This window comes from Arachis hypogaea, chromosome 2, assembly GCF_003086295.3.
Source record: "Arachis hypogaea cultivar Tifrunner chromosome 2, arahy.Tifrunner.gnm2.J5K5, whole genome shotgun sequence".
Classification (NCBI taxonomy): domain Eukaryota; kingdom Viridiplantae; phylum Streptophyta; class Magnoliopsida; order Fabales; family Fabaceae; genus Arachis; species Arachis hypogaea.
The window spans coordinates 102,671,449-102,691,519 of record NC_092037.1 but is presented as its reverse complement, the minus strand read 5'-3'; the positions used below and the strand labels follow the sequence as shown (position 1 = coordinate 102,691,519).

Here is a 20,071-nt window from a genome sequence, read left to right as displayed (position 1 = left end):
ACAATTAAATTTGTGGGGCCATCACCTGATAAACCCATATATATCATAATATTATTGGTACATCAAAATGCAAATGAAAATTATTTTGATTAAAAAATGCTATATGTTGGTTTTGATAATTAACAAACTACACAAATGCAACATGGATGTATACTATGGACTTCAAATAACAAGATAAAAATATATCTTTATCTCGTATTTTTATTTTTCTTATATTTATCAAAATATATTATTAAAACCAGATGTTTACATGATATTTCTCATGTTGATCTTAATACAAAAAAGAGTGAATACTCAAAATATTTTCTAGCTATTTGTTTGATGAACTACTCAAACACTCAGTCAAGATTAAATAGCTATTAAATGTGAGCAAATTAATCTCTAAAACAAGATTTTAGAAGAAATAATCTTATTCCATCTTAAACTCGGATTAGGAAGTGTCTTATTTTCTTCTATAATTGGATACTCAATTGTAATATTTTTTTATGGGTAGAGATACTCAGTTGTAATTTATTTTGGATAAGTGTGGAATAAATAGCATATTGAAACATTATTTTTTGGACTTGACCCAAGTATTCTTCAAATTCTGAGAAAACAGCCCAATATCTACAAAACTTTGGGCTTATTCCACCAATACCAGACGGAAAAATGGACAAAGCCCATAAGTCTAACTCCAAAAAAGCGGCCCAATAAAATCTTCAGTTCTCAAGCTAACTTGGCCGGTCAGCCCTGCGACAGATAAATCCTTAACAACATATCGAATTAGAAGGTAGCTCAAATTAAAAGAAGGTGAAAACTAATGTGAAGTCGACTTCACGTGAAGTTGATGCCTTAAAGTCGTTAGATAAAAATTTAGTCAAATCAATCAAATCATCTAACGACTCTCAGGTATTAACTTCACGTGAAGTCGACTGCACCTGAGCTCCACCTTAAAAGAAATAAATAAAAATAAATGTAATTGTAGAATCTAAATTGATGACATTTTCGTTAATCTAAATCGAAATAGATTGTTGTGTGTATTTGTAAGTTATTTTTCCGTTAAATTGTGAACCAGAAAAAATGGAATTTAGTTATTTAAATAAAAATGGAATAAACTGTATCCTCAAGTTCCAAAGAAAATGTGTGTCGTAGCATGCGATGAACACAACACCATGGATTGATTGATTTCCCAAAAAGTGTTCCATTCTTCCCTCTCACGTAAACCAACTCTCTCTCTTTCTCTCTCTCTCTCCCGATGGCAATGGCTGAAACCTCTGCACTTTGCTTCTCAAGATTCAGATTCCCTTCTTCTCTTGCATCAATTTCTCGTTCCACGCTATCATCTCCTCTCTCCCCGCTTTTCAGCTCCTCATTCAATTTCTCATCATCTCGTTCTTCTCGCCATCATATCGTGGTCAAAGCTACCGACGACTCTTCCAACCTATCCGGTGATGATCCTTTTCGATCTTTTCCGTGGTTCCAATCCGACTCCGGTAATCTTTCCTTCTTTTTCCTGAAATTTCATTCAAGTAGCTGGATTTTCCTTTCACTGATTGTTGTAATTGAAGTTCTTTCAATTGCGGAATTTGATTCTGCAGCGCTAGTTGTGATTGAGTTGCGAAACATATTTTTATATATATAATATTCAAATGTGTGTGCTTTTTTTAGAATATTTGAGCTGAAATCTTGAAAATTAAAATTAGTTTTTGTTGAAATGAAATGGTGGAGCTTTTGCTTCTTCTTTTCGATGTTTATGTGTTCTAAGTTATGGTTATTTTGTTTCTTCAAGGCCTAGTGATTTTGCTGCTTTAGTTGAGTTAGGTATTCTTCAAGTATAATTTATAAACTTTCAGAGGATTTTTAGGTTATTGAAGGGGGCAGTGCTTTTTGGATTCATGGCATTTGGTACCTTTTAAGTTTTAATTGATCGATAACTGAGATTACCTTCATCAGAGTCTGCATTTTGGAAAATGATATAATGCTCTTTTATGCTGATGAGATTTATTTGCTAAGTACTATATTGCTAATTTGTTTCAATGATTTCTCAGAAATTCAATGGGTTCATGAGGATAGAATTACATTGTTCACCGCTGATGGACTGGTGCAGATTGGAGGCTCCATCACCCCTCGCCATGTTAGCTCTTCAGATGTATGATTTTATTATGCAATTTCATTATACTTTTGTTTTAAAAAATTAGAATCATAACTCCGAGTGAAACCTAGTCGCAGGACGCATCATTTCTTTAGTTTGTTATTATTCTAGAATGTGTACTTTTGGTGCATTGCAGCACTTTTGATAAATATAAACCAGGCGGGGATCAACTACCATAAAAGCTTGGGATATTAGAAGTTCCAACCATATTAGTATATAACTGTATACTTCTTTTCTTGCGTCATTGCGTGTGAGGTTTTCATTCTCTACATGGTCCAAGCGGTAGATTGCATAATCTAAAATAAAGGGGGGATTCTTTTCTCCTTTCTATCTGATACAGAAGTATCTTAATCTGATAGGTGGAATGGTTGGTTTCACAGAATCAATGCACTTTTGTGGTTCATTCTTCATCTTGTTTATGATCCATTGCAAAGTCAGATCTTTATTCAGATAGGCTAAGCTGGTTTTCATGTTTCGCAGAAACAGCAGGGGAAATTCAAAACTTCTCAAAAACAACGGTTCCAAGAAAGTAATTACATGGATCCCGAGCAAGGCCTTTGTTTAGGCGCACTATTCGATATTGCAGCTACTAATGTTAGTCCTCATCCTTTGGACTTAAGTTCCTTTATGATAGATCCTTTAAACTGCTGTAAATACAGAATGTTCTCTTTCTAGGGACTTGATATGGGAAGAAGATTCTGCATTTTTGGCTTCTGCCGTTCCATTGAGATGCTCAGTGATGTAGTTGAAGACACTGTCTTAGAGCATGGTGGGGAGGTAGATCACGACAGCAATAACATTACTTTGTCCTGCTTCTTACTACATATTGAAGAATATTGTTGTCGGTTGCAATCCGTTATTAATTTCATGGGATGTTCTTACGTTTATATTCCACTAGATTACATCTTTAACTTTGCATTCTTTTTCTTTTCAAGTTTTTTCTGATATAATATACCAACTGCAAACCTAAGTTCTCTGAAAATTAGAGTCAATATTGTATGGCAGGTTATTATGGCAGAGAAGGAAGTCAAAGGTGATTTGCATGAAAAGCTAACCATGACTGTTGCAGTGCCATTACTATGGGGTGTTCCTCCGGCATCTGAGACGCTTCATCTAGCTGTTAAAAGTGGTGGAGGTATTGTAGAGAAGGCCTATTGGCAATGGTACTTTCTGTAAATACAAAACATAGATCTCTAACCATTCTTTCTGCAAATTTGTATATAAAATTGTGCTTCTGAATATGCTCAAAAAGAGTTATCCTCATTTGTATCTCTCTGTACATGTACAAAAAAAAAAAAACTATTGTCATGTTAATAATAAAACAACATGACGTTGTTTGATTCATACAACCGATTCATGACAAGACCCGATTGTTATTCTTGTAGTTTATACTTAATATTCAACTGTTTTTTTGTTCACCTACAACAGAAAATTGAAATTCATTGCAAACATGTTGTGAACATATTTGTCTACCTTATGTGGAAAGTCCTTTTGGTTTGAATAGCAAGCCTCCCAACTCATTTCTTGTAATTTTTTTCTTTTTTATTCTTTGGCCATGATAAATGGTCAATAAGACTTAAGCTAGAAGGTAAGATCAGAATTTAGGGTTGTGAAAATTTAAACTTGTTAAAAAGTTTAGGAAAGAAGATTTGTGCTATTCTAGAGATATAGCCCATTTGAATTTATTTGCATAATCTAAATTTCGATTTGAAGAGTGTAAAAGGAGGTTCAATAAGTATGATTTGCAAACTACAAACTAAATACACCCTAAATATCATAAGAGTGAAATAACTTGTATGAAATTGATAGCGTAAAAGCTTGTCAATTGCAATCACATGTATTCATCCTCAGTTCCTCACAGTATTGCGTCCTAATTAATGCTGACCCTAAAAAAATTGACCATGCACCATGTTTTGATGGGATTTTAGTAAATATCAATGGGGGTGGAAAGTGGAAACACCGGGAAATATGTGCCAAAACTGTTTGTGAAATGTTGACTTTGATTGTCCAATGGGATTCAAGTTTGACCTAAGTGATGCAATGATGCTATGCTTTTTTCTGCTGATAAATTTGCCTTTGGATACAGGGCGGTGAAGGTGATAGCTAAATAACAGTGGAATAAAATCGAAAATATATAGTATGTAATTATATCTGGAGAAGAAAAGAAAAAGGGGGAGCTTTTAACTAGTTTTAATACATTTATAAATTATTTTAGTGCCTGTTATATGATTAATTATATGATGCCTACTGCCTATAGCATATAACATTACTTTTTTATAATATGGACAAATCTGAAGAATCCACCACATCCAACACATAATCCAACAGATCATTGTCTTAAGATCATACTTTTTGAATCCTTTTAGAGTAATCTCAATGATTGTTTTATCAGCTGCATCATGCCATGTATTTTTTTAATTGAATATTGGATTGAAGGAAATTTCTTTATATATATATATATATATATTTGTTATCAAATATAAAGTTTTTAATATAATACTTGAAAGAGTTTAACTTTCGTTGAGAAACTTGATGATAATATATTATGTATCTAAAGCATGTTTTTCCTCAAAGCCAATGCATAAATGGAGCTACTAGATTGGTCTATGCCCCAATTATTATGGGATTTCCCATGCACCACGCTCATTATTTTTTAAACAAGATTCACGTGCTAAGAGGATAGCCCTCAAGTAGTAATCCTGTTATTTCATATTTTACTCATTGATTTTTCTGCACTTAATAACTAAGACTTTAAAATATCTTGGACAAATATAATTGGTCGTCATGGAAATTTAATACTATATATGTTACGCATTCTTTTTCTCAAAAATTAAACTATTAAAGATAAAAATATGTAAATATTATATATCTAATAATATTTAATAACACATACAAAATAGGTAGTAGTTTGAACCATAGTTGTCAGAACCGAACCGGCAACCGAACCGGTCAGGTCACTGGGTTACTGAGTTACTGGTTCAACCGTTGAGTTACTGGTTGAACCGGTTGATTCAGTCCTATGTAAATAAAAAATAAAAAATAGTCAAAAGTTTAAAATTAAAATTTAAAATACATATTTTTACTAACATTTTAAAATATCAAGTTATTTTAAAATAATATGGAACATGAACAATAAATATTTTATTATTTTTACTCTATCATAAATATTTTTATTTTGTTTTTATATTAAAATAACTATTATTTTTAATATTTAATAATTTATTAATTAGTTTATATCTTTTATACTATTATATACTACAAGTATTTATTAAAAAATAATATTAATAGATATTATATAATTATAAAAAAATAAGTGAGTTTATAATTATTGTTAAATAAAAATATAATTAATTTAAGAATGAGTGAGTTTATAATTAAAATTAAAATAAATTAAATAAAAGTAAACTATTTGATGAAAGATATCTATATGTATTATAATTTGCATTAATTTTAATAGAAAACATAGTGGTTTGGTGGTTGTGGAGTCTTTTGGTATTCTTGAGGGTAGGGGTTCAAACCCTATCTCAAACATTTTAGAAATATTTTCTCCTAAACGGTTCGATCAGACCACCTCATCGATTCGCACTGGTTTTAACCGGTTCAATTCCTTGTGCGTTTTAAATACTGGACCGAACCGGTATAAAGTCCGATTCGACCGGTCGGTCCGGTCCGGTTTTTACACCTATGGTTTGAACTTTTAATTCACAAATATTGGAAAGGGGGGTATTTGGTAACTTACAAAGTTTTTTTTCCCCACTAAGACTAAATAGTTTTAGGCTAAAATAGTCGATATTTTAGTCTAAAAGATTAAAAACTTCTCAAAATTTTGGTAACTGAGATGTGAGAAGAAAAAATAATACTAAGAAACAATGAGTGATATATTTTGAAAAGAGAAAAGACTAAACGTCATGAGAAGAACTCATCATACTATTTTAATAAGGTAAATATTATGATTGGTTATTATTATTATTATATAGTTAATTATGGTAGTTATAATTATTTTTTGGAAACACTTAAGAAGTATAACTAAAATTAAGGTCATATACTTTTTCTATTTGATGACACTTTAAATTTTAAAATAAAATAAAAATGTAAAAATGGATCAAATTAAATTAAAAAATATTATTTTAATTTTAGATATTTTTTAAAATATTACCAAAATTTTATAATCATTGTAATGAAAATATTCACTCTACCTAATTGTGCAAATAATGTGTGCCAAAATGGAATTTTTTTTTTGAACAAGAGAGATTAATACAATAAGTAGAGCAAGAGCAATAATAAACAAACAGAAAAATTAAAAAAGAAAAAAATATCGCAAAAAGACTCATCAACTATTTTTTGTGTTCCTCCTTTTTGTAGTGTACTTCTAATTTTGTACTCGTAAAAATATCTCCAGCCACTCTAATCTTACTAAAACTCTGTCAAACCGATTGTAAGATCGCTAAACAGAAGTCCACCAGTTGTATATCTTGTTGTATCCAATTCTTACTAAAATTCTGTTGATTTGACAAACATCTTTTTTTCTCTTCCACCTGCACAATCTCGTTAAAGTCTCCCATACATAATCCTTCAATTCCTTCCACACAGCAAATTTTTCTTCTCTTGTATGAGCCCCACATACTAAAGAAAGCATAACTGAAATTATTTTTAATAAGACCCATTCAACACACAACCAAAACTCTCCTTTATGACGGCAACTCATTTTAAACATGATTTCATCCCAAATTAACAGTAACCATTTGAGGCACCCTCCGACTCAACATATTCTCATCCCGCAACATCACTCCTCCGAATTCTTATTACATCAAATTTCGTCACTACCTGCCACTTGGTCTCAAACAAGCCTAACATATTCAATATAAATTTTTCTTGAGGTTTTTGACCATACTCAATTTTCCATCATCCCCTAACATTCGAAAAATAAAATTATTTTAATAAATTATTACACATCTTTTTTTGTATTTTTGGGTCTACAGCACCTTGCTTTCTCTTTCTGTTTTACCAATCTTCTTTTATGAGCAATTTTTTTATTATGTGCTTGGAAAATAGCCATAATATCATCTTCTTCATTGTATAAAATTGCACCTGATTCCAACGCGAGGTCCCAAGTTTTTCTATTTTCAAGTATCTGCTCCTCCAAAATACTATCTCTGTTTCCCTTACTTCCTTCATTCTTGTCTAAACCACCATCATCAATAACCCTCTTCCCAGCTACTTCTTCATCGTGTTCCGATAGCTCTCCTTGTCCTTTTGTCAATGTTGTTCTCTTTGTGTCGGAGTCCATGCCACTGTCATTCACAATGTCATCCCTATCACCCGTTCCTTCATCAACATCTTCTGCACCATCATCATCAACACACACCCAACCCACCAGTCCCTCCATTCAATGTCATCGCCGGGAGAGTAGCGGCAAGGTTCTCCGCCATCAACTCTTCTTCGATCTCACGATCCAACATAGGTGGCGTCAGAGTTGCACATCTCCCTTGCCACGTTGAACCTCCTCTGCCTTTAGCTTCTCTCCTTCAACACCGATTCAGTCTCCCTCGGTCATCTCTGTGCAGGTCTCCAACGCAAGTTTCGCAGATGCAGCTTCCTTCACACTTGTCATAGACCCTTTCCTAGCGTGTTCATCCCTATCGTGGAAACCGTGCTCCATTTCTGTTAGAATATAAATAGGATCAATTAGGATCAATTAGTACTATTTAGTATATCTGAATATTTATTATAAGATATTACGTTTTTATTATTACGGTTTTCTTAGCATCTATAAATACCATTTTATATTGTGTAATTCCAGACAACTTGAATACAACCTGAATAATATACTATTTTAGATTACTCTCTTGTTTCTAACAATTTTCATCAAGCCTGACCCGAATTCTAGACCCAACCCAACATCACTGAATCGGTTGATTGAGGAACTGAACCAAGGATCATTCCCTACCTTTTTTGGACATCCTGGAATTATTGGGCCTAGCACCAAGCCTACAAAAAACCTTCTTTTTCTTATTCCCTTTGTCCCTCCTTTCCATCTCATTAAATTTACCTTCATAAACCCATGTAATTGTATTTTCAGAACCAGGTTCATAATTAATATAATCACATCCCACACAATTTGCTCTCCCTTCAAGTCCTTCATAAATTGGTTTATATGTTACCATTTTTACCTAATTTTGATTTGAATGATCATTAATCCACTCATTCAAAATAATTTTAGGAATTACTAACCTACCTTTATCTTTTCCTCAGGTCCCCCATCACCACATCGGCTGCCTGGTAGTTGAAAATCGTCGGTTTTGTAGCCCGTGTACTCCTTAAATTCATACCCGCACCTCTCTTTTCGCATCTGTTCTTCGTTGTTTACAGCTATGGTCACTTTCTCCATTAGCTTCTTCATAACAATTCAATCCAAAAGTCTCCTGTCCCACTTCTTTCACTAGTACATCGAATCCATTGATACATATTGTGATATAGACCCATTCATTAATCATATCAATGATACAAGTATCAATTTGCACTCGTCCAACACTAAAAGACATGCACGATTCTGTCACTTTGTCACAACCGACTACTTCCTCCCATTGGCCTCCTAACATACTAAAGGTATCTGCTGACCACGCATGTAATGGAACTCCGTAGCATTCTAACCATACTCTTCGAATTTCGCATCGCACCGTCTCATCTATCTCCATATATTATGGAAGAATTGCAAGAGACTATGCATTTTAAACGTATATACTTCTTCCGCATTCAATACAGAATCAAAAGTCAAAAGAACTTTATATGCTCCTAATTCCCGTACTTGGACAACTTGAGACAAGTTTTTTCCAATTATATTCCTCAAGGAACTAAAGTCAATTGCCTTCGTTGTGCCGCCGACCAGACTTCTCTGTAGCTAGTCCAGATTCTCTTTCACTACCGATACTTCTACTTTCTTTGTCCACCCATTTCCATGATGCGGGTCTAGTTCCAACTATCACCTCCTTCCTGAGTTGTCTTTACCTTACTTCTCCCACGTACACAATCTTCCCTCTCAATCTCATACAATTCATTCATACTATAGCCTTTAGAGCTCCACCTTTCGCCTTTCGTTGTGTATCGATGAACGCAAAAACATACATATTATTACCACCTTTTTGTTTTCGCGATACATAGATATGTTAATGCGTCCAGTCTAGTATAGAATAATTCATTCTTCGAAATGTTTTTCGGGAGATTATCAACAAAAAATCAAATATAGAGAAAGACTCATTTTTCAACAATTGGTATTCTTCTGGATTCCAAATCTTCGAATCTTTTACATATTCCCTAGTTCTAACCCACCCTGTATTTTCCACCCTCAATCTCACTCCTTCTGTCATCTCTCAACCCTCAATCTTTGCCGAAATGGAATTATGTCGAAAAAAAATGAATATGCATGAGAAAAAAAGTGTGAGGGACAATAATTTTAATTTATAATAGTAAGTACTTTTAACTAGTAGCTCAATACTTTTAATTTAATAATCTAGTATCATATTTTTAGTCAATATTTTTAAATATTATTAATTAACTACCGGTCAAAATAGTGTTGCAAGATTTTAGCTTATCTTTTTAACAAATTTTGGATTAAGGAGTACTCTATAAATTATTCCGAGTACTCTTTCGTATTCTCCCTTGTTCTTATAACTTGTAAGCATGAATTATAATATTATATTATAACAGAGAAAAAAGATATAAAAATTACTAAAAAGAGACATAAATTTATATCATTTAAAATTATATTATTTTATCACTCTTTGAGCATTTTTTTTTAAAAATTAAATTTTTGTGTTAAAATTTAATACTCTTTTGTTATAATTTTTTAGTACTCTTTTTGTACTCTATTAAATTTATCATACTGGTAGAAAATTCTAAACGTTGAAAGTAGACCTCTACACAATTCGGACAAATTTATCATCTTTGCCTCAAACTGACTATGGGAGCATATTAGTCCCGAAGAAGCTGTGAAGATCATAAATGAGTGTCATGGAAGAAAGGTGTGCCATTTTTTATTTTTGTCATCTTTTATCCTACTTATTATAGTCACTATTATAACTTATGTAACTCTTCTGTCCATAACTCTTTTTGTAACTTTATTTTATTCATAACTCGATTCTACTGATTTTTAACATTTTTTTATACTTAGGGAATTGCAAAGAAGTTGGTAGAAGCAGTTGTAAATATAGTTGTAGACAAGGCGAAGTTAAAGAGTAGGGAAGGTTCTCAAAGGGCAATGATTCAGCAATGTAGAGGAACTCACTACCGTCAAAAATTGAAATCCGATCCTCGGGGACCATCTTCACCATAGTCCTTAAAATTTTAGAATCTAACTTAAGATTGACAGTAATAAGGTATCGGTTGGGTTTAGAAAATGTGAAGAGTATGTGGGTGTGTTGTATATCTAGAATTATGAATTATCCAATTCATTAGAGTACTTAGGATTGAGGGTTGTGTTTGTCTCTAAAATCCATCAAGTCAAATAAAAATGAGTTCATTTCCAAATTTCATGAAATTGAAGGTGTTATAATACGATAGATTACCGGCACTTTAATCAGAATTTAATGAAATTGAAGAACCTATAAGTCGGCATTTCACGTTGATTTATCCCACACTAATTTTTTTTATGGTGTTATATATCTAGATTATTTTTTTTATCAATAATAGATATAGATTTATTGATTGTAATTTTTTTTATAATGAGAGTACATAAAGAGTACATAGTATATAAAGTGTGATAACTCAATAAATATTTTTCGAAGGATTTTTTATTCTTTTCAAAATAAAAAGAATTTATTTTTCTCTTTTTCTATCTCTCCTGATTCATCAAACCATTAATATCAAAATTTGAATAATTTAGAGTACGAAAATTTCTTCAAATGGAATAAGTTAGGTAATGATTCTTGTTTATACAAAAAATAGAAGTTTATTTTATTGATTTAATACCTAAGAATAATTAGGCTAGCTTAAATGCAATGTCACTTAAATTTGAATGTTAGAATGTATAACATTTTTTAAATAGCATTAAGCTGATTTTAGTATACAAATAGCATTTTTTAAATAGAATAATTAGACTGATTTTAATATACAAATAACATTTTTAAAAAAAGTAAATATGCATGAGAAAAAAGTTTGAGGGACAACAATTTTAATTTATATTAGTAAGTATTTTTAACTAGTAACTCAATATCTTTAATTTAATAATTTAGTATTATATTTTTAGTTAATATTTTTAAACATTATTAATTAACTAGTAATCAAAATAATAAATGATGATGACTCTATTAAAAAAATAGTCCTCCAGTTATGTTACAAAATTTTAGGTTATTTTTTTAACAAATTTCGGATTAAAGAGTACTCAGTAAATTTTCCACAAAAAATATAAATGATTCACTCTCCAAAAGCTAGTATCTTTTTCGGTTTTAAATTGCCGAATTTTCTATGTAATGTAGTTGTCTTATTCTACCCACCCTGTGTTTTCTTATTCCGTCGCTCTCTTTCTCTAGTACTTTCGTCTCGTACTCTCTCGTACTCTCTTATTTTTAGAGCTTGTAAGCATATGGATTATAATATCATATTATAATAGAAAAAAAAACTCTTAAACTCACATCATCTTTTTTAGGATTCGAATATGTAGTCTAAAGAATACTAGCATATATGCGTGGAGAGAATATTCCTTTATTGTCATCCGAGCTAACTATCCCAAAATTAATGATCGGAGTCAAATTGAAATCGGAAGTAATGCCATCTTTATTGGCATTTACACGGTCCAAAGGCTGCTTCATCGCTAAAATTTATTATTGTTTTCACCCTTCTTTGTATTTATCTTTAATTATCTTTAATATAGGATTGTGATACAGTTATTGTTTGTAAGAATGAATCTATAGATCTTAAATAAATAATTAAGTATGTGTTTGGATTAAAATTTATAGACCAAAATTTGTATAAAATTGATTTTACAAATTTATTTTGATAAAAAATAAATTGATATTAATGTTATTTATATTTAATAATTTTGTATTAAAATAAATTATAATAAAATAAATGTTTGAATTACATCATTTAAAATTATGTTTAAATAAAAATTACTAAAAAAACATATTAATTAAAATAATATTATTTTAATATTCTTTGACTATAATTTTTTTAAAAAAATTTAAATTTATGTATTAAAATTTTTGGTTATAATTTATTAGTATTCTTTTTGTACTTTTTTTAGTACTCTCTTTTATATAAGTGTGTCTGTGTGTGTTTTGATTATAGTATTTTATAGTTCTATTAAAAATATTTTCATTGTTGTAGGTAACAGGTACTATAGGGAACACATACATAAAATACCACGATTGCAAGTTATTTTCGGATTTGCACCAAATTCCTACTCCATTAGATCTATCATACTTGTGGGAAATTTTTCTATTTTTTTTGAAAGGATAACTCTGATAGAATTATTTATCTTTTTTTTTCTTAGGCTTATTTTTTTATAAGCATTATGTATTATTCCGTTCATTTGCTATACTTCCTCTCAGGTAAAATTATAAATCGAAATCTAGTTAAAAATAAATAAATACTACTTAAGAGTACGTGAAGAGTACATATTTTTGCTCTCCTAATGGACTTATTTCCTACAATCAAAATAATTACATGCCAACTCAGATGAGCACAAGAATTTCTCTACAAATCTCTCTAAACAAGCTTACTAAAGAGCAGTTATCACATAATTAGACCCACTAAGTAACAGCTCACTAAAGAGCACTTATCACAACAATTCTATAAATATATCCACTCTTGATATGAAAGAGGTACCTTATTCATTTCGAATAATTCATATTTATCTTTTGGCAGAAACTCACCTGCAGTCGACTACAGGTGAAGTTGCTTCTGATGACTTACACGTGTTACTATATGGTTTAAAAAAAAACCGATTTATTTTATACAAATGGTTTATTTAAAAAACCGGTTTGAATTGGACCAAACAGTTACTTTTATTCCCTTCTTCTTCGTTTCACACGTAAACATCATTATCTTCCAATTTCAGAACTAATATCAAAACTTTCAATTAGGTATGTTCCTCTTGTTTATATTTCTTAATCAAATTTATTATTTCAAATGTATTTCTTAATTTATGTTTTTATTCATTCCTCCGTGAATGATGAAAATTATTTAATAAATATATACATGTTTATATCATCACACCATTTTAATGTTCAGGATGAAATTGATTGGACGTTAGACAACAATTTTGGGAGTTCTACTGTTCACATCTTTGGCTAGAGTCAATACAGAAATTGATTAGATTGTCGTTACTTCTCAGATTCAAGTCATTATAGGTAAAGTTAGTACCTTTATTCTGCAAGTATTGAATTAATGAGTTATGCTTTTTTTTTTTTACAAATAATTTGTAAAATATAATTGTAGTAAGTATTGATTTGATATCAACAATATGTAAAAATTAACATTGTTAGTGTTGTCCATACAAATATCCAATTAAATATACTAGGTAATTGTATGAGATTTAACTATATTATAAAAATAGAGATAATTTTTTCAATAAAACTGTATATACATTTAAGCTTAATATTTAAAGATGTATATATTCTTTGTATTCTTATTTAAACTCAGCTAATTTTGATTAATGCATTTTATATTAATAAAGATCTGATTTAGTCTTGTATTATATTTTAAGAAATATATTAATTCACAAAGAAGATATTGAATTAGGGAGTAATAAACTATGTACTCTAATTTAATATTTATATTTGATTAAAGAACAGTAAATTATTATTTTTTCAATTGAATACCTAACTAATTGAATAAAACCTATCTTATTCTCATTATTTAGTTTGGTGATGATTTGAGATATTTAAGGAATAGGCGAAATTAATTTTAAGAGGTTAATTATAGTCACTTGAATTTGAATGAAATTCTTTTATATATATATATATATATATATAAATTTAAAGTTGATATAGTTAAAAATTTTAGTATCAACCATGAGTACTAAAATAAAAAAAATATATATAACCCAAAATACTCCAAATATAACTATAATGTAATACTAGGTCTAGTATTTTTTTTAATTTTGCCACAGTAATATTTGTAAAGAATAAAATAGTGTTTTGGGATTTAGATTTTTATCTTAGTACAGGTTTAATTTGTGTATATTTTTTCTTGAAAAGAATCATGTGAGCAAATTATTAACTTTATAGAAACAAATTTTAAATTATTAACAATTTATTAAAAGTAATTTAAACTTTAACATTAATCATAACAAAATTCGACCTATATAATATTAGTAAGGTACATGACTAAAAAGATGTTTAGAACTAAATTTTATATTTCTTCTCATTTATTTTTCTAGTTTATTTGTTAAAAAATTTATGTTGCTGGTAGAAAGGATACGGGAACAATAGAAAATAAACCATGAGATTACATTGTTGTAATTCGTCAATTTTATAAGTTATTTTATTTTAATACTAATGTAGGGTAAGAAAAAAATATGAAAAATATATCACATTCTGACGAGGATGAATGTTATATAGAGGAGGAGGAAAATGAATACGGCAATGATAAAACTACTGATGATAAGGAGGCAGCTGTTTTGAGTGCAAATGATTTTTTGAATCAGCAATTTGTAAGTTATGAAGAAGCTTACGAATGTTATATAAGGTATGCCAAGTGTGTGGGGTTTGGAGTTCGAAAGGGGGATGCAGCTGCTGATAGTACTGGCAATTATGTTCGACGTAAATTCTTGTGCAACAGAGCAGGTGTCAGAGAGAAGAAATGCTATGCAACTACTAGTAAAATAAGAAAGTAGAAGCCTGAGACCAGAACAAATTGTAATGCAATGTTGTCAATTTATCTTGACAAGAGTTGTTCAATGTGGAAAGTCAGAAAGATGGTAGAGGATCATAACCATCCTTTGATACCTCTTAAATTAGTTCACCAAATTCCAAATCATCGTACAATGACAGATGCAGACAAGGCACAAGTGGATAGTATGCATAGACATGGCCTCCCACCTTCGAAGATCATGGGTCTTATTGCTGGACAAGCCGGTGGTTATGAATTTGCTGGTTTTACAAAAAAAGATTTGGATAACTATATTGAAAGAAATCTACGTTCAAAGATCATTGAAGGAGATGTAAATGCAACTCTTAATTATTTGCATGGAAAAGCAGAGGATGCACCTATGATGATTGTGAGACATAGTTTAACAGATGACGATAAATTGGAGCATTTATTCTGGGCGGATGATTTAAGTCGATTTGACTATCAATATTTTGGTGATGTTCTAGCATTTGATTCTACCTACAGAAAAAATAAGTATAATAGGCCGCTAGTTATCTTTTCAGGCACAAACCATCATCGCCAAACTTGTATTTTTGGCTTCGGTTTGCTAGCAGATGAACAAACAAAATCATACAAGTGGTTACTAGATAACTTTTCAGAGGCGATGATGAATAAGCATCCGAGTCTTGTCATAACAGATGGTGATAATGCCATGAAGAGTGCAATTGAAGAAATTTTTCCAAATGCTACCCATAGATTGTGTGCTTGGTATCTGTATAAAAATGCAGTATCTCATATCAAGGACCTAGAATTTCGTGAGAAATTTAAGAAATGCTTGTATGGCAAATTTGAATGTGATGAATTTGAAGAGTATTGGCATGACATGGTTGAAAGGTTTAATCTTGTGGGAAACGACTGGGTAGAAAAACAATATAGAAGGAAAGAACAGTGGGCCTGGATTTAGAACTACATCCAGATGTGAAGGCATACATTCTTTCATTAAAAGCTTTGTTGACTCGAGGGATAGTATACTTGCATTGGTGCAAAACCTAGAACGCGCTTTAAGGGACTACATAAATAATGAGATTGTTGCTGAATTCAAAACAATAAATGGAGAACATGTGCCCACAACAGGTTTACATTCTCTTGAGCGTCATGCTGCATCAGTGTATACTAGGGAGATATTTTGGGAAATATTAGAAGAGATTAAAAGTGTGGCAGCTTTGGATATTGTGTCGTCTGGTAGTCGTTCAACAACTACAGAGTACAAGATCATCAAGTATGGAAGACCTGATCATGAGTACATTGTTTTATATGATCAAGATACTCAAAAAATGGTGTGTCAATGTCAAAGATGGGATAGTTATGGTATTCCATGTTCTCATATGTTTTGTGTGATGAAACGGTAGCAGATCAAGGAATTGCCAGAAACTCTTATATTAAAAAGATGGACTAAAGACGTTAAAAAAATTGACGATGATAAAGATAACATAAACGGAAAAGAGGATGAAGAAAGGAGCATTCTGATGCGGATAGGTGCATTATCAGTTGCTAGTTCTCGTATGATATACTTAGGAGGCAGAAAATTGTCTCATTTTCGCTACACAATGAATGAAATTTGTAGAGTGACGAAAGACTTGGAAGCAAAATTGGAGCAGACTATTTCACCGGAAAAAGGCAAGAAATTTGGTGATCCTTCTGTTGCAAAATCCAAAGGTGCACCAAAAGTCCGAAAAGATGAAAATAAAAGACGACAATGTTCTAATTGCAATCAAACTGGTCACACAAAAAGGAAATGCATAGAGAGAACTGCTGAAAAAGATGTTCAACATAATGATAGAATGTTCAGCGAAGATGAATTTGAAGATGGTGTTGAATCTGTTAGTATTCCAAATGATCAGGTACCATGAGAATTTATTATTACTCACGGAATTTATTATTACGTACTAGACTAAACAACTAATGTCATGATATTTTGAGTTAATAGGTTAATATGTACGTTTTAACTTTGTTTTTTATATGAACAGACTCCAATAGCTTCTTCTGTGGAGGTGAATGTTAAAAATATACACTTTTGGAGTCAGAAAAAGAATCCACAATTGTCTCAAGAAGATATAAGTAAAGCCTATAATTCTGGTATGCACATTTTTCAATTTAGTATATTTTCAATTCAATCATTCTGGAATTATACTAGTATGGACTATGTCTTTGTGAAGGTTCAAGTTCTACATTTTTTGGAGTAGATAGCAACCATACTTCTGCTAGCTACGAAACTTCCTTATATGGTCCCATTCCCAGCCATAGATGGTTGCTACAGGTCGTAATTAAGATTTATTGTCATTTATCTATCTTATGTTTAGTTTTCAAGTAATATTTTTCCATGAATTTATATCCTTTGGGATTTAATAGCATGCGAATGATTTGATTTTTTTTACAGGCCATGCAGAATACACCACAGTCAAATAAGGTGTGATTTTTGAGATTAATATCATGTAATAGATAGTTTTTGACTATAAAAAAAGTGTTTTTGGGACTAAAGACATCGATAGTAATGAAATACAAATATGTTTTGTGAATATTAGCGGAAGAAACTTTTTATTTAGAGACACTGATAAAAAAAATACAAGTCTATATCTGTAACTAACTGTTCGTGAATATTATTAAATTAGTTTGTTTTATTATTATTATTATTATTATTACTATTATTATTATTATAATATTTTGGCCAATAAATGTATGCTTTTATGCTTCATATTTTTTTATTCAGCACATTATATACATAATAAAACACATATTATTATTAAAGAAAAAAATTATAAATTAGGATTATATTAAATAATTAATATTAACAACTTAATAGTACTCGGTATTAGTATGACTTTTATTTTTTTATACTTAATGCACTTCATCTAAAAAAAGAAAAAGTTACATTAAGAACAATATTCCACTAACTAGATTTTTTAAAAAACGAGTTGACATTGGATAAAAAATAAAAATACATAATTTGATAGGTGTAAGTATATAAATAACTAAAAATATTATTTATTTACTTTAGGTTTTAGCAGAAATTAATGTTTCTCATATGTTCTATATATATATATATTATAGAAAAAAAATTTAAAATACAATAATACATAGCTAATACAATAGTAAAAAAATTAATTTTTATAAAAAATAATATCATTATATAATAAAATAATTAAATAAACAATAAATATAAGCTCAAAAGAATTTCTAATCAGGTTCTATTTGCAATTCTAAACATTTTTGAAAAAAAATTTGTAATGAAAAATTTTAGAGTACGATTTTATTCTTATCTATATATAGTTCCTTAAATACTAATCCTTTAAGAGTACATCATAGGTCGATAGAAAGTAGATATTTTAATTACGGATAATTTAATGCATGTTTATGTGTAATTATGTTGTTTGCAAAATATTTTTTAATTAATGTTTACTTCTTTTAACAAATTTTAGTGTGTACCGAGTTAAAAAATTTACCTTTAAACAAAACATAATAAATAACATTTTATATTATTATATTCAAACATATTTAGGAGATATAAAATATTTTTATAAAACATCATAAATAAACAAAATATATTTTTACATCCTAGTACCATACGTAAAAGTATTTTTTTTAAAAGTAATACATTCAAATATTAAATTACTTGTATTTTTTATAAGATTCTTTAAAAAAAATTATTCTAACATTTTTTTAAATTTACTACCCACACAAGACAATGTATTATTACTATCCGATTTATATGTAAACAATAAAAATGTAAAGAATAAAATAAATTTAATTTTAAGATAGATATCATAAATTTTTATTCACTTTTTTTAAAAATTATATTATGTTAATTAGGTTAAAATCTAAGGTATTCCAATATTTTTTATAAATACTTATTGATTTTATAATAGTACACGTCTTTTTTTTATATGAATGTAATGCAGTAGAATATTACGTATTTTAAGAAAATAAAGATAAGATAATAATCATTTTTATGCAAATACATCATAAATAATAAGCTCAATTTTTTAATAATTTAAACTTCATTGACTTATAATTTACTGAAACAAAAAGTAATGAAATTTTCTAAAGAAATAAACTAATAATTCTAATAGAGAATTATAACTAGACTAGATTACCCTATAAAACTAAGATAATAAAAACACTTTCTTGAAGTGAAAAAAAATTAAAATTGTTCCTAATTTAAATTATTCTAAAACTAAATTGGTCTTGAATTATTGTTCCAATTTTGTATAGCCAAATCTTCTATTTTCCTTTTTTTGATGTTGTGATCCCCACTAACCAGATCAATTGCAAGGCGCACTCTTGTAAAATCATTCACTCTCTGTTACAGAATAAAATTACAATGTTATATTAGATTAGAAATTAACTTGTGAATTTAATAAATTAAATATATTGTTATAATACCCCAACATCATATGATCCCCAAAGATCTGATAGTATCATCCATTGTGCAACATAAATACCACAATCATTCCTGCAATAGAACACATAATAAAAAAAATAAAAAGATAATAAATTTTAATAATGTTGCTTCTTAATAATAAGATAAGTTTATGTAATTATTATAACTTTTCACTCATATTAATTTAGATTAAAAATAGTGAATGAAGTGCGAAATTTTTATTTACTTACGAGCCATCTTCTTGCTGTGTAACTTCGGGATCTACTAATTTATAAGTAGAAATTGTAGGTGATATCCCAACAGGCAATTTATATGTTCCGTCACCTGAAATATTTTCAAGAAATGACACCTGAATGGTAGTCATCAACCATAAGTGATATGATGAAAGAATATTTTTTAAATACAATCTGATTTGTTTGTTTAAATAGCTCACCACTTTATTGACTGCTGTCATCCTTGACTTTTTCTGTATCTTAGATTTTTTAGAGTCAAGATACACAATTTCTTGATCCGATCGGTTAACAACCATTAAGAACCAGTGAAAATCCACGTGAATTGGAACATAAATCTACATTAACAAATGACATACTTTTAGCACCATACTTTGATAGCAAATTCCTCTATGAGACATGCCTACCTTAGTAAGATTATCTGCTTCTCTCATAAAATTGGCCTTAATGTAATTCCAAGTTCCG

At 29.7% G+C, this 20,071-nt stretch overlaps 2 protein-coding genes across 3 annotated transcripts; both read left to right on the top strand.

The window, feature by feature from the left end:
- The first annotated feature begins 771 nt into the window (after nucleotides 1-771).
- LOC112760104 (uncharacterized) lies at nucleotides 772-3,494 on the top strand. Of its 2 annotated transcripts, XM_025808092.2 has the most exons (5): nucleotides 772-1,472; nucleotides 2,028-2,128; nucleotides 2,612-2,725; nucleotides 2,807-2,908; nucleotides 3,137-3,494. In XM_025808092.2, exons 1-5 carry the CDS (start codon nucleotides 1,235-1,237, stop codon nucleotides 3,305-3,307), a joined length of 726 nt encoding a protein of 241 aa, XP_025663877.1. In that variant the 5' UTR covers nucleotides 772-1,234; the 3' UTR covers nucleotides 3,308-3,494. The 2 variants fall into 2 exon arrangements, with proteins under 2 accessions (XP_025663877.1, XP_025663878.1); XM_025808093.3 differs by lacking the exon at nucleotides 2,807-2,908.
- An 11,619-nt stretch (nucleotides 3,495-15,113) lies between these two features.
- On the top strand, nucleotides 15,114-16,347 carry LOC140177701 (protein FAR1-RELATED SEQUENCE 5-like). Its single transcript, XM_072210851.1, has 2 exons — nucleotides 15,114-15,832; nucleotides 15,945-16,347. Exons 1-2 carry the CDS (start codon nucleotides 15,114-15,116, stop codon nucleotides 16,345-16,347), a joined length of 1,122 nt encoding a protein of 373 aa, XP_072066952.1.
- The last annotated feature ends 3,724 nt before the right edge of the window (nucleotides 16,348-20,071 follow it).